General features: G+C 33.3%; 1 protein-coding gene across 1 annotated transcript; it reads left to right on the forward strand.

The window, feature by feature from the left end:
• Positions 1–5187: 5187 nt before the first annotated feature.
• Positions 5188–8448, forward strand: LOC107875028 (ACT domain-containing protein ACR2). The gene is made up of 8 exons (XM_016721685.2): positions 5188–5454; positions 5810–5882; positions 5963–6014; positions 6127–6241; positions 6357–6424; positions 6905–7591; positions 7734–7838; positions 7946–8448. Exons 2-8 carry the CDS (start codon positions 5812–5814, stop codon positions 8294–8296), a joined length of 1449 nt encoding a protein of 482 aa, XP_016577171.1. The 5' UTR covers positions 5188–5454; positions 5810–5811; the 3' UTR covers positions 8297–8448.
• The last annotated feature ends 5692 nt before the right edge of the window (positions 8449–14140 follow it).

Genomic DNA, 14140 nt, shown 5'->3' on the forward strand with positions numbered 1-14140 from the left:
TTGTGAGAAGACTTGAGCCATCACTTGACTTGACATATACTTTTCAACCACATTTCCTTGTTTCAAGGGACCTTGTTTTGTGAGAATTGTACAAAGTCAATTCTTGCCTTTTGAAGATTAGACTTAAAGGAGATTCAAGACATACACTTTCCCTCCAAAACCAATTGTTTCCATTACATAGTAACTAAAGTTTGTAAACTTCAACTAGTGACTAATTGTGGGGCCGTGACCAATGGTGTGCTGCCACGTTACCTAAGTTACTGTTCACACAAAAATTTTAAGCTCAAATTGTGATCTTTTAGTTTCATTTTGTTGTCTCATTAGTTTCATTTGTTGATTCTAATACTAACTTACAAACTAGTGACAATTTACTAGATTGTGAGTTGGTTTTGAAACCATTTATCCGTGTTTACATTTCTTTGTGTGTTTTTATTCTTTTGAGTCATTGTACACACTCGGTTCACCTATCAAAGTTTCATGGATTACAAGAAAACTTACAATAGTTGTGAGATAAAAAGTGAGAAAATCCGAGGGACAAAGGATTAAAGAGAGAATGTGAGGACCATTCTTTGAACAACTAACTTGTTTATTATTTTGTAGGTACCTTCTTGGCTACAATGGACAACAATGCTCTTTGTGCTATCTTGGAGAGACTTGAAACTTTTAACCGAGGAATGGAAAGTATGCACACGACTTTGTCCTCAATTCGAGGAGAGATGTCTACTATGAATGAGAGGTTGGATCGAATGGAGAGTCGACGGAAATCTTGTTCTTCTACTCCTCGACTCCATGTTTCCTCAAGTGGTCATGACCAAAACCCTTCCATCACCATTGTCCCTAAGACTTTGCATACAAAAGTCAACCCTCCTAGTTCACCACAAAATTCCATGAGCCAAGTTACTAATTACCCTCAAAATCGAGAACAAGGTAGATCACTTCTCCCGTAAGTTGACCAAGTCCCACAGGAAGGAATTGGAGGCCCATTCCCTTCCATCCAAGCTCCACAACTGAAGCTCCACATTACCAAAATTACCTCCTCAACTGAAACTCCACTTTCACAAAATCGATATGTCCATATAGAGGAGTAAGGAAGAAAGGGACAAGAAGTATATGGAGTCTACGATGATGCTTATATGATGGAAGGAGACTTGAGTCGGATAACATTGAAGCCAAGTCTTAAGATGGAGAGGAATCCGAGGTTCAAAATAAAGATGTTGGCCGAGACTTATTCATATTGAGCTCTCGGGTTCTTCATATTTTGCAGACTATTTTGAGTGCTTGTTTTTGAAGTTGCTAATTGAACGAAGTGAAGCCATGAATTTTTGGGCAAATTCTTCTCAAGATGGGGAGGATGATACGAGAATAATCACGGAAATAAACTTATGTGGGTGTGCATTGAAAGAAACCAAGTGTATGTGCAAGGGAAATATAAATTATGATATTTTCTAATTAATCAATTAATATAGAACTAATAAATATTCAGACCATCAATGTTCGAGATGTAATGGAGGAGATAATATTATCCCAGAATTCCAGCTAAAATAAAAAAAAATCAACCAAGAAGATAAGGACGTCAGCTAGAAGATAAAAATCAACGGAGCAATAATAGAAGAAGACAAAGCATTGAAGATAGGAAAATGACATACGAAGAAAAAACTAAACTTCCTACGTAAATTATTGTAATGCTTTAATAGCCTTTTTGAATTTTCTTTTCATTTAATAGGATTTTTGACTTTTTGAACAAAAGACTATTATTAGGTTTTGTTTTTTAGTTAACTTTAAGTCTTTTCCTTTCAAAATGTAAAGACTTTTTGTAAATTCGATAGGATACGTGTAAAGTAGGAACAGTATAGAATACAGGTTTTCTTTATCTTTCTTAGGATTATAAATAGAGAGCATTTTTGCTCAACTAAAGAGCAAGTCTTCATGTGTTGAAGCAAAAAGCCCTCCTTTGTAAACAAAAAACTTTTGAATATTTAATAAAAAAAACAAATATATTTTAAAGCAAAATCTATGGATGAATAAAGCTCGGTATTATCAAATCTACCAGAACAGGTATATTTATTTATGGTTGTGAATAGCTAAATTCACAAATTCTTGACAATCATGATATGATAAAATAAGTTCATGTTAGTTACTTTTTAGTAGATTTATTCAAAAAATAGCATGCTAAGAAGTTTATTAGCAACGTGGAAAAGGAGAAAAATTTCTAAGAACTATGCCATCCTAAGGTGAAACCTGTGAGGCAAGAAAGTCGTGATAGGGGAGTAGCCAGAGTAGAGGCGATGTTTAAGGGAAAAGTATCCAGATTACCATGCTAATAGTGACCGAAGAAGATGTTATTTAAGAATAATCTAGTATATAGTAATCTAAAATGATCATATTTTGTTATGTGTATGATTGAAGGGAATATTTTGAAAAAGCATCATATGAAAAATGAATGCTTATTTATCTGACAAAATGGTAGATAAATTTAAAATACATTTTTTGTATGTTCTTAAATATAGAAATTGTAGATATAAGAAAAATCATATTGAAAAAAATATTTGATAAATATTTTATGACTAGAATAAATTACATACCTCACCTATCTAACTACTTATATAAATACTTACATACCAAACCTATACATCAACCATGACAAATTATGTATATTTAGAATATTGGAAAATGGATATGAAAAATGTACAATTAATAGAAAAATTAATGAAAACAAATTTAGAAGAATATATGAGAATCAAAGATATAAAATATACAGAATACCTTAATAAAAATATAGAGGAATTAATAAGATTAAAACAAACAACTAAAGAATATTATGAAAAAACATTTAATTAACCCACTTAAATGACAGATAATTTTGAAGTACTAGTTTTATACATACTTAGAGATATAAAAATTATAGACGTAAAAAAAATAATATGAGAAAATATTTAACATTGAAGATGAAGAGTTAGATATAAATCAGATAGAAGACGAGTTAGGAGAAATATACTTAAGTGATGACAATCACTATTACTACCTAGATAATTATTCTGATGGATATTATACAGATTAAGAAATACTAGAATATATTCAAAGAGTTAGAGAAAAACAAAGTTGGCTATACGAAGAAATTAATTATAGAAACCAGCTTAGAAAAGGAAGAGAACAATTAAAAGAAATATTAATTTGGATAAATAAAACCATAAAACAACTAAAATTAAAAAATTGTTTAGAATATGATTTAGACATAGAATTACACATAGACGAAAAAGACAGGATAATTAACGAAATAGATAACCTAGAATTTAATATCAGATATAGTACAATTAGAATAAATTATTACAAAGAAATGTGTAGTATCACAACTACTTTAGGATAAAATGATAGACTATGAGTATTTAAAATATTAGAGATAAGATATGGAAGAAATAAGATTAACAGAAATACTTATAAAAGAGAATTTAATTGAATATTTTGGAACAAAAGATATAGGATATTTAGAATACCTCCAAAATAATGTACAAGAATTACAAAGACTAAGAGAAAAAATTAAAAAATATTACAATAAAGCATTTAATCAAATACCATCTAATCACCCACAAAATTTAAATTTATAATAAGTGCGAATTATTGAGTAGCAATAACAGATAAAAATATAGATAAATCATTAGTGTTATATTGAAAAATATCATAATTGGATTATTCAATTCATACACTAGAGGGGTAGCCCATTCTTGAAGGGCCTTTTTGGTCATTTTAACTTCTATGTGTTTTGTAATATATAAGGAACATGTAGGGTTTTATTTACTTAGTTGATGAATGAAATTGTAATTCTTACAAGACAAAGAAACATAAGTCCTCTTTCCTTGAGGCACCCAAAACCAAAATTAGGGCTTAGACAAGTGTAGAATCACTTGTGTTTGCATTTGCTTAGAAACATTGATGCTTGGGAGGTGGATTCCGATCTTGTGTCTTTGTAAGAGATAGATTTATTGTTTTGTGTAGTTTTAAGGGTCCAAGAGTTACCATTATTGGGTTCTTAATATTATACCTTCATGTGATCTATCTATCTATCCTTTTTCTTTTGTAATCTTGTATCCATTTTGTATCTTGTATTGTGAAACCGTTTTTGTTGTTGTTGTTGTTCTTCTCATTGTTGTTTCATCTTTTCTTGTTAACTTAGTTTGTTATTGGCTGCAAAAGGTGTCAAACACCTAGTTATAATGTCCTTCTTGTATTCATTCTTGAATCCGAGAGTGGTCTTCAAAAGGGTCCTCGATTCTTTGAATTAGTGGACTGTTTTTGGAGTGTGTTTGGACTGTTTTGAGCCAATTCCATGTCTTCCTTGGATTTCTTGTATCAGATAGTGAAGGACCTTTGTAAGATGTATTTGTAAGGAGTTTGTTTATTACTATTGAATTTAATTTATATTTCCTTAAAAACAGAGGTCTTTTGCATATTTTTAGTTGGGTAATAAAGGTTCTTCTAGTTACTTAGAATAGCGTAGGAGCCCACACTATCCGTTAGGCTGAGTCGTGACAATTTTTTATTGTTGTAAAGATAACACTAGTTAATAACCCTACGAGCAAGACTAATATTTAGATCAAGTTATCAGAGATATGCTTTCGTTTCGGTATCTTTATCGTGATGACAACTCCCAAAACTTAATCAATGCATATTAATCAAATAAGTTAATAACAATTATGATGAAACAATTTCAAATTTCATATATTTATATCAAATAACATTTACATACTATGTTCAAATTATCATATGTGAAATTGGATTTAGGAAATATAACTAGATCCCTAACATTAGGAGGAAGCAAAGTTGCAGGTTGATGAGTAATAGGGAGGGAATTTCTTAAATCATCCCTATAGAGTATCAACCAAAAACGAATACTTTGGAACTAAAGGCAACTTAAAATGTTACGTAGGGAATGATAGTTGTACTATAATCCAAAATTTATGTAAAACGAATGGAAAAGAAAATACACTTAAACCAATTGGCAGAATGTCTAATGACGCTCTTGGCCTCGCCCCAAACAAAGTTCTCACGTATGCTTGGTTGGGATGCATCATCGCAAAATCTATTCAAAAAAGGAGGTCTTCCAAGAATTCAGGAGGAACTTGTGGATGGCTAAAGGGAATTGACTTGTTGGAAAAAGATTACTTGAAACTTTCATCCTTTATTACACACTCTTTGTCCCTCTATAGATTTGTCATAATCGATTTTTAATGGGATAATTAGGTTTCTTTGTAGTACATATTTTCTTCCATTGTATTTTCTGAGAGAGAGAGCACAAAATATTTAATTTCATCCTTATTCCTCTCTTTTCAAGAATTATTTTATTGGTCTTAATTTATAAATTTAGAATGCTTCCAATCTTCTGAAAAACATTGGGATTAGACTTCTTGTTAGCATCTATCTCCTCTTTTTTTGTTCTTCATTTAGTTAACAAGAATAAAGGTTAGACGCTGTTAGAAGATTTTCTGTTTTTTGTCATATGTTCATATTATGAAGGTGTTTCTTATAATATATTTCAACTACAATACATGAGTTTAATATCTTAAACAAAAACAAATATGCAAAAAAAATAAAAAGAAAAGAAGGAAAAATGCATTTTCTATGAAGCTAATTTCTAAAATTTTAATAAAATCAAATGGATGCTTAGACTTTTTTTAATTGTTGGTGCAATTGTTATTATCAGCATGATTTTTCATAATTATTCTTTTTATCGTCATTAAGTTTTTTTTATTGGATCAACATAATTATTTTATTATTTTTAATTTATATGATATGGCCTAATTTTTTTTGTTTGAAGGCATGAACAGAGTTTGTTCTCCTTATTTTGATCCTGATTTTGATGGCCTAGCTGAGAGGATAAATGGCCCAAAGTAAGTGATTAAAATTGTTTTGTCAAAATTCCCTATTTGATTTAAATTCAATAAGTTTAACTTATTTGCGTTATTTATAGATGTCGAGTTACAATTGACAATGAGAGTCTAGAGAATTGTACAGTAGTGAAGGTAACACAATCTTCTTCTTATAGAATTTCTCTTAGAGATGAACAATGAATTGTTAATTTAAAAGAAATATATCTTTAGCTGTGATTACCGTAATTATTCGTGTTATATGCAGATTGATAGTGTAAATAAGCAAGGCCTCTTGCTAGAAGTAGTGCAGGTGCTCACAGATACGAATCTCAGTATATTGAAAGGCTATATATCTTCAGATGCTGGATGGTTCATGGATGGTAATCTGCATCATATATATTCACATTATTCTTCTCATTAATAATAAAATCCAAATTAAGTCTCATACTAATTTATAGGATCTAATATGTTCCTTTTAAATGCTTGTTTTCATAGTCTTTCATGTCAAAGATGAGCTCGGTAATAAAGTTACAAATCAGAGGGTTTTCAACTATATTCAGCAGGTAAAAATTATAATAGAAGTTCCATGCTGAAAACCTTTCTGAAATAGCCTATTGCAGAAAATCAAATCTCATGATAAGTGATATTAACTGATGAAATGAATTATTTGAGTCCCATTTGAACGTAACCAACACTCACTAAAAATGATTACTTATTTTACATATTTACTATTAGTATTTAAAAATATTATAGTAGGTTACTTAGAATTTATTATTTATTTTACCAAATTAGAATGACTAATTGCATAAAATAGAACCAACAGTATATAGAAGTTACACTCTCCTATTTATAAACCTTGAACTTATATTCTATGCATTGATGGTATAAATAATTTTGAAATTACTGTGCCTAATATAGTGATCTAGGAAAATGATTAATAACCTAGTTAAAATGGATCCAGATTTAAAAAAATCTTTTACTAAATATATATACTCCTGTCTAGTTTATCCTACGTGACTGATTATATCAACTTAAACATCCAGGCACTTGGTGCAAATAGGGAGGGAATACAGAAATCAATGACAGGAAGTAGAAAAATTTTCAAATGTCAATCTCTTCCTGAGCCTAGGGCAATTGAAATGACTGGAAGAGACAGGCCAGGGCTATTTTCAGAGATAACAGCTGCCCTGGCTGATCTCCATTGCAACATTGTGGAAGCACATGCATGGAGCCATAATGCACGTTTAGCATGCGTTGTTTACATTTCGGAAGAGTCTACTGACACACCTATCGACCACAATCGCTTGACAGCAATTGAAGATCACCTCACCACAGTGCTCCGAGCAACAACTACTCAGAACACAAATGAAGAAAATGTGAAACAACAAGAAGTAAAAACCGCTTATGGCCTTAATCCTGAGGGAGAAGGCACAGTGACCGATGTTGAACGTAGACTACATCAGCTTATGCTATCTGTCCCTGATTTTGAAAGCCCTTCAAAGCCTATAATAGTGGGGTCTCCAAGATTAATTGATAGTAGTGATGATCATAAGGAAGAGAAAATGTTGAGAGTGTATATTGAGAATTGTGATGAGAAGGGATATTCAATAGTTGCTATTCAGTGCAAGGATCGTAGGAGGCTTATGTTTGATACCGTTTGCACTCTTGCAGATATGCAATATGTCATCTTTCATGCTTCCGTAGATTCTCGTGGAGGTTATGCATTTCAGGTTCCTACTTTTTCTATATATGTAACTTTAGATATGTTGGCCCTATATTAACGGAAATAGGCCTGCAGTGAGCTTGAGGGAAAAACAAATTAATTATCATGATCAAGGAAATTAAATGATGATTTATTTTTTGATGCAATAGGAATATTTCATAAGGCATGTTGATGGATATGCAATGAGCTCAGAGAGTGAGAAACAAAGAGTTATAAAATGCTTGGAAGCTGCTATCGAACGAAGAGTTTGTGAGGTCTTGTTTTCTTCAATATCTTAGTATGTAGTAATTGGTCATTTTACATTAAATTAAGTCTACACATTTCTAATCGTGGTGTATCCTTTTATTTGTTTATTTAACAGGGAATCCGATTAGAACTATGTGCGAACAATAGAGTAGGATTGCTTTCTGATATTACTCGAGTTCTTAGAGAGAATGGTCTAGCTGTCGTTAGAGCAGATATAGCAACTGAGGGAGGGAAAGCAAGAAATATATTCTACTTAAGAGACAATTCTGGTAATAATATTGACATGAAATTTCTTAAGTCTATGAAGACCGAGATGGGCGAAATTGATGTTGCCGTGAATGACGAGACAACCATCACCACCACAACAACCACAAGCTCCATGACACGTGGAAGCTCTTTTCGATCTTTTGGAGATTTAATGAAATCTCAGTTCGAGAAACTCTCCCAAAACTTCATTACCATCTAGTGGATTAGCAATTAGAAGATGTAAATTCCTAGTAGTAATATTTTTCTTGTTTGATAGGGTCAAAGGTAGACATTACTGTACATATGTAAAAAATTGTAAATTTGTCTGTTGAATCTATTCCTGCGCATTTCAATTTGACAGTCCCAAGGATATTATCTTTGAATAAAAGCTGAAAATTTTCCTTTACAAAGACAAGAGCCGTCTCTTATTGTCATCACCCAATTTATTGGATCATGCAGGACATCTAATCTAATCCACTTAAATAGGAAATCCGTGCCACTCATTTTAAAAATTTGCATAAGTAATAAACAATATCATTAATCTCGTCAAAATTTTATGAAACTTATTACAATTTTTTTAAAGATACAATAAAAGAAAACATTTTTCCTCGAGGACCTAGTGTAGACTTACACGAGCTACTAAAAAAAAAAATATCATAAGGACCAACATTCACCATGAAATGAGAAGACGGAAGTTGTTGGAGATCTCTAACTGCAACAATCAAGAAACATCAATTGATCATGCAACAACGCTATACCTCAGGAAGGGTATAGCAAGAATAATGTCAGTACAACTACATGTACACCTATCAGTGGCCGACCAAAGTTAAATCACATAAACATAATATAGAAAACCAAAATCAAACATGAACATATAATCTACCAATTTCATTCCTTTGGGTCTATAACTCAGGTTACTACACTTTTACAACATTCTCACTTACACCTCTCTATCAACCACTGAGTTCATGTTACATCAGAAACTAATTCAATTAACTATCATATTCCACACATGTGCACCAATTTTCGAGTCTCCGACCTAAGTCAAAATATGGACACACTTTCTCAACCATAAGATTTAAGCCTACTTGATCACTAATCAAGGATTACATATCCTTCACCTTTCTCTACTCAAATCATCCTATTATCCTTCAAGGTACATCACTAAGTATCAAATGACAATTCATAAGTTCCTATCAGAATTCACTCATAACCATTCTCATTTTCTTTAACTAGACAAGGGTATGTGTAACCATTTATGCTACCACTTTTTTCATGATTAATTATCAAATAAGGACAATTACATGTCAAAAAAACATTTAGGTTCCAACAACTTCATTTAATACATTTATGTCCATTCACTAAATCAACAAGGTTTAATAAAACTTGTTATTTTGTTTATCAAGACTTCCTAAACATACTAGTGTAATGGCAAATGATCAGACCATAGAAGGTTTCAATGATGATGTCAAATAACCAGATCACACATGGATCTAAATATTATACAAATCAAATAACCAAACCATTCAAGGATCCAAATGATATATCAAACATACCATGCCACACAAGCATCCAAGTGATATGAAAATGCCTAGACACACAAGGATCTAAATGATATGTCAAATAATTTAGACCGTACAAGAATCCAAATGATATGTCAATAATCGAACTACACAAGGTTCCAAATAATCTATCAAATAAACTGAACCACACTAGGATACAAATGATATATCAATAATCGGATCACATGAGGATTCAAATAAAATGATTCATGACTCTGCCCATTGAAGGAACTATCAAACTCTCCATATCATAGTTTACACACATGCTATAAATTTTATGTCTGCCCACTATCCATGATCTGTAGGGGATTTGTTTCATCCAAGTACCAATATCCCAAATAACTAGTGCCTACCACCCTTATTCCAAACCAAGTGTTATACCACACTTATTCCAATATCCCATGCTTATCCTACCTGAAATCCACCAATTCAATCATGATCAACCTTTATTATTTTATCCCACAATAACAAATAGAAAATAAGTACAATCATGTTATGTGTTCAAATTACCAACATTTGGCCTTTATGTCAATCACATTACAAGTTATTAGTTTATAACATATAAACATGTGTCAAGGACAAATTAATATCTTATTTATTCAAGCATTGTAAAATACTGATTCATCAACTACAAGTATATCGCAAGACCAACAAATATAATCAGGTAAAGAGTACTCACATAATTAATTTGAGTCTAAGCTCTATTTTTATATATATGCACATATTTTCATACTTCCATGTGTCTGTAATTCTTTTCCCTGCTATGACATTACTAACTGCTCAATTTCATTCTTAATGATAAAACACCATTTATCAATTACTTCACAATTTTTAATGTATCACCATTGTAAAAATTGGCCTATTTTTAACCTATGTATTTCAAGAATTCATTTTTCGGTGATACTAATTACACAAACCGAACCAAAACCCTGTTGTAATGGATAATTCCAAGCCTAACCAGGATCGAGAACCGCCTTCATTACCCAGCCCAACCACCAAATGTAAACCTTGACAGTTAGAGGCTTTTTAGACGGATGTATTAGTATTCAGTTTTAAGTTTTGAGTATGTATAGATGTGTTGAACCTTATGGCAAGTTTTCACCTTTTTACAGATATTATGCAGTGTATATGTATAGATATTAGAAAAGGGTTAGCTTGTGGTCCTTCGGGTTCATAAGCATCGGTGACGTCTTGGGATGGGATCTCAGGGCATTACAAAATTGGTATTAGAGCCTAAGATTCAAGAGTATCCTAGGGACTTTGAAAAGCTGCATCTAGTAGAGTCTTGTACATGGGCGTGTAGCGCGCCATATTTATGTACAAGAGACTACAGGATGTTCTTAGGAGCAGTTCCTCTTCTTTTAGTGATCATTTTGTAAGAGTAAGAATGAGCTCAAGTTGATCCTCATCTAATCCACTTTATTCTTTTATTTATAGAGTATGCCTCCTCGCAGAGACTTTGTCCATAGGGTTGATGATCAGCTCCCTCAGCCAGTAGATCCTGAAAATGAGAGTTTGTCACATGCAGAGTTTTGGGTAGCTTGCCAGGCACTAGCCCAGGCGGTGATTGATGTTCATGGAAACAGTTAGGCTGTAGCCCCACCTCAGCAAGATGGGAATTCTGCCGCACCCAGGATTAGAAGCTTCATGAAAATGAACCAGGCTGAATTCTTTAAGTCAGTAGTAGGTGCGGATCCGCAGTTGTTTCTTAAGGAGGTGAAGAAGATCACCGAGATTATGCATGTGTCAGAAGAGAAGAGTGTTGAGTTAGACTCTTATAGGTTAAAAGATATTGCTCATGATTGGGTAGTGATGTGGGAGAAAAGTAGAGGGGAGAATGCAGCTCCCGTGACTTGGCTAGTATTTCAAAGTGCCTTTCTAGATAGGTTTTTCCCTCTATAAATGAGTGAAGCTAAGTTAGAAGAGTTTATGAACCTAAGGAAAGGCTCCATGACAATGCAAGAGTATTGTCTTAAGTTTAACCAATTAGCTAAGTATGCTCCCGACTTGATAGCTGACTTTAGAACGAGTATGAGTAAGTTTTTGACTAGGCTATCAAGTGATGTGTTGAAAGAGTGTAGAGCTGCCATGCTTAATAGAGATATGGATCTTTCCAGGCTAATTATTTATGTACAATATATTGAAGCAGATAAGATGAAAGAAAGAGGAAGAGTGAGTAAGAAAGCCAAGACAGGTAGTCCTTGTTTCTTGCAATTAGGGTCTCAAGGTGGTAGCAGTTCTCAGTATGGTTAAAGATTTTTAGTTCCAGCTCCATCTTCAGCTAGTGTACTTGCACCTTCGTTTGGGGGTGTCAAATTTGAGAGAGATCCAAGCTCCAAAGTCAGAGTAGTACTAGTGGTGTTCGTACCTACCCGTTATGTGAAGAATATGGTAAGAACATAAGGGTGTATGTAGAGCTGGTAGTGATGTGTGCTTTGTATCTGGCAAGACCGGTCACAAAGTTCGAGAATGTCCTAAGCCAGGTCCCCGAAGTCAGCATAGTCTTGCATCAGCTCATAATAGATTGTATGCACTTCAAGCTCGCCTTGATCGGGAAAGATCCCCTGAAATTGACTCGGGTAAGTTATGAGCCCTTCATCTTTATGTTATGCATTGATAGATCCTTTGCTCTCATTTTGAGCTTATATGTTAGCATGAGTCATGCATAAGTTTCAAATCTTGATCGATCAATTATGACACAGTCTGTAGGTGCCCCGTGCACCGTTCCAGTATTTTAGCGAAATGTGTTAGAGGGACTTAGAGTACCAAGGGGGAGATACCCCATGGTATTATGATGTTGCATTCCATTAGATTCATCTCAATTTTATGTTCAGATTTTCCTTATAAAGTTTACATCAATCATTGTTGCATTGCCAAGTCGTGCTTTCAAAAGTCAACTTAGCCGGACATTCATGCATTAGATATGCGTATTTAGTAGAAAGAGTTCATCTTGTCAGCGTGTGTTCAGTCGTGTATTCATGAGATCATCCCAGTTATGAGTCCATGCATCAGATATGCATGTGTCTTATGAGAATTCAGCTATGAGTATCATTAGTCGAGTATTCCATGCATCATATATGCATGCCCAGTGTGAGAACTCTATATGTCAGTCATTCCAGTTGCGTAGTCCTGATTTGAGATGTTTCCATTTATAGAGTAAGTTTTGTTGATCCGTATTCTCAGTCTATCAAATGACATTCGAGGATGAATGTTCTCAAGGGGGAGATAATGTAATGCCCCACAAAATCCTCTTCCAGTATGATCCTTAGAGCATCCGAGTCAAAATATTTTAGAAATATCCTCAAAAGTATGAAATACTTTGAATCATGTGGAAATCTATTCGAGCATAAATTAAGATCATAGAGGTCCGCTAACTCATGAACGAGTTGAAAACTTTCCTATCGTTCAAGTTTTAGTGACCGTCAAAATATGGGTTAAATTAAATCGACCATAACTCAATGTATATGAATAACTGGGTGGCTTTCTATATAACAAATAAAAGATCTTTAAATTATATTTCCAAAGATACCAAATTCTCCTAAATCCGATATCGGAGCAAAGAGTTATGCTCATTTTACTCCAGCATGTCAAGTTGGAAAACGGTGACGACATTTCTGATGGGCTATTACGTTTTTGACAACCTTTTTGATGACGTCGTCATATTTTGATGACATTTATGATGATGTCGTCAGCCCTGAGCAGAAAATCAAGAATTTGGACCCCTTTTGTGATGACCATTCGTGATGGCCTATCATGGACCTGACGGCCTGTCACGGATGGCGTCAAGTTTATTTTTCCAGCAATTCAAGGGCATTTTTGCAAGGGTATTTGGGTTATTTCCAACCTTTTTTTGAGCCTCTATAAATATGAGGAACCCTCAGTCAAACCCTAATTCAATCATTTTCTTTTCTAATTCTCTCAAGAATATCTAGGGTTTCATTCAAGAACCCTAATCTTCCAAAAGTCATCCATAAAATTCTTCAAGGTTTCTTCAAGAATCAAGTTCCTCATAGTGTGGGCTTCAAGAATTTATTTATTTCAAATGTGGATAAAGTTTCAAGCACTAAAGTTCATTCAATTGCAAAGGTTAAGGTATGTAGATGTTGATTCTTGGGTCCCTTTCATCCAAGAAGCTCAAGAACCCTTTTTAAAACTAAAAGACTTTTACGTTTATGAGTTGTTAATGATTCGTTTGAGTTGAAGTGGATGTTTAATGTGTTGTTGAGTTTTGAATTAATTTTACCTACTTAAATTTATGAGCTTTGACCCTAGTATGTGGAATTCATGTGATGTTTGTGATAGACCCTCTTGAAGTTATTTTTCCATGTGATGTGTTCATGACTTTTGGGTGTAGAAATGGTTGAATAAGTGAAGAACGTTCCCCACAGGTTTGCTAAAGAGCTTAGTTGAAGCATAAGGGACACTATAGTATGTTGAATAGGAAACCCCAAATTGTAAGCTAGTCCATGCATGCCTAGTGTTTGATAAAAAGCCTTAGTGAG

This window comes from Capsicum annuum, chromosome 6 (genome assembly GCF_002878395.1).
Source record: "Capsicum annuum cultivar UCD-10X-F1 chromosome 6, UCD10Xv1.1, whole genome shotgun sequence".
Lineage (NCBI taxonomy): Eukaryota > Viridiplantae > Streptophyta > Magnoliopsida > Solanales > Solanaceae > Capsicum > Capsicum annuum.

Excerpts from the sequence above, each read along its gene's own strand:
- LOC107875028 (XM_016721685.2), top strand. The coding sequence starts at position 5,812 with ATGAACAGAGTTTGTTCTCCTTATTTTGATCCTGATTTTGATGGCCTA. Across the intron at positions 6,425-6,904 it reads TTTTCAACTATATTCAGCAG|GCACTTGGTGCAAATAGGGA; the intron begins GTAAAAATTATA and ends TTAAACATCCAG. Across the intron at positions 7,592-7,733 it reads GTGGAGGTTATGCATTTCAG|GAATATTTCATAAGGCATGT; the intron begins GTTCCTACTTTT and ends TTGATGCAATAG.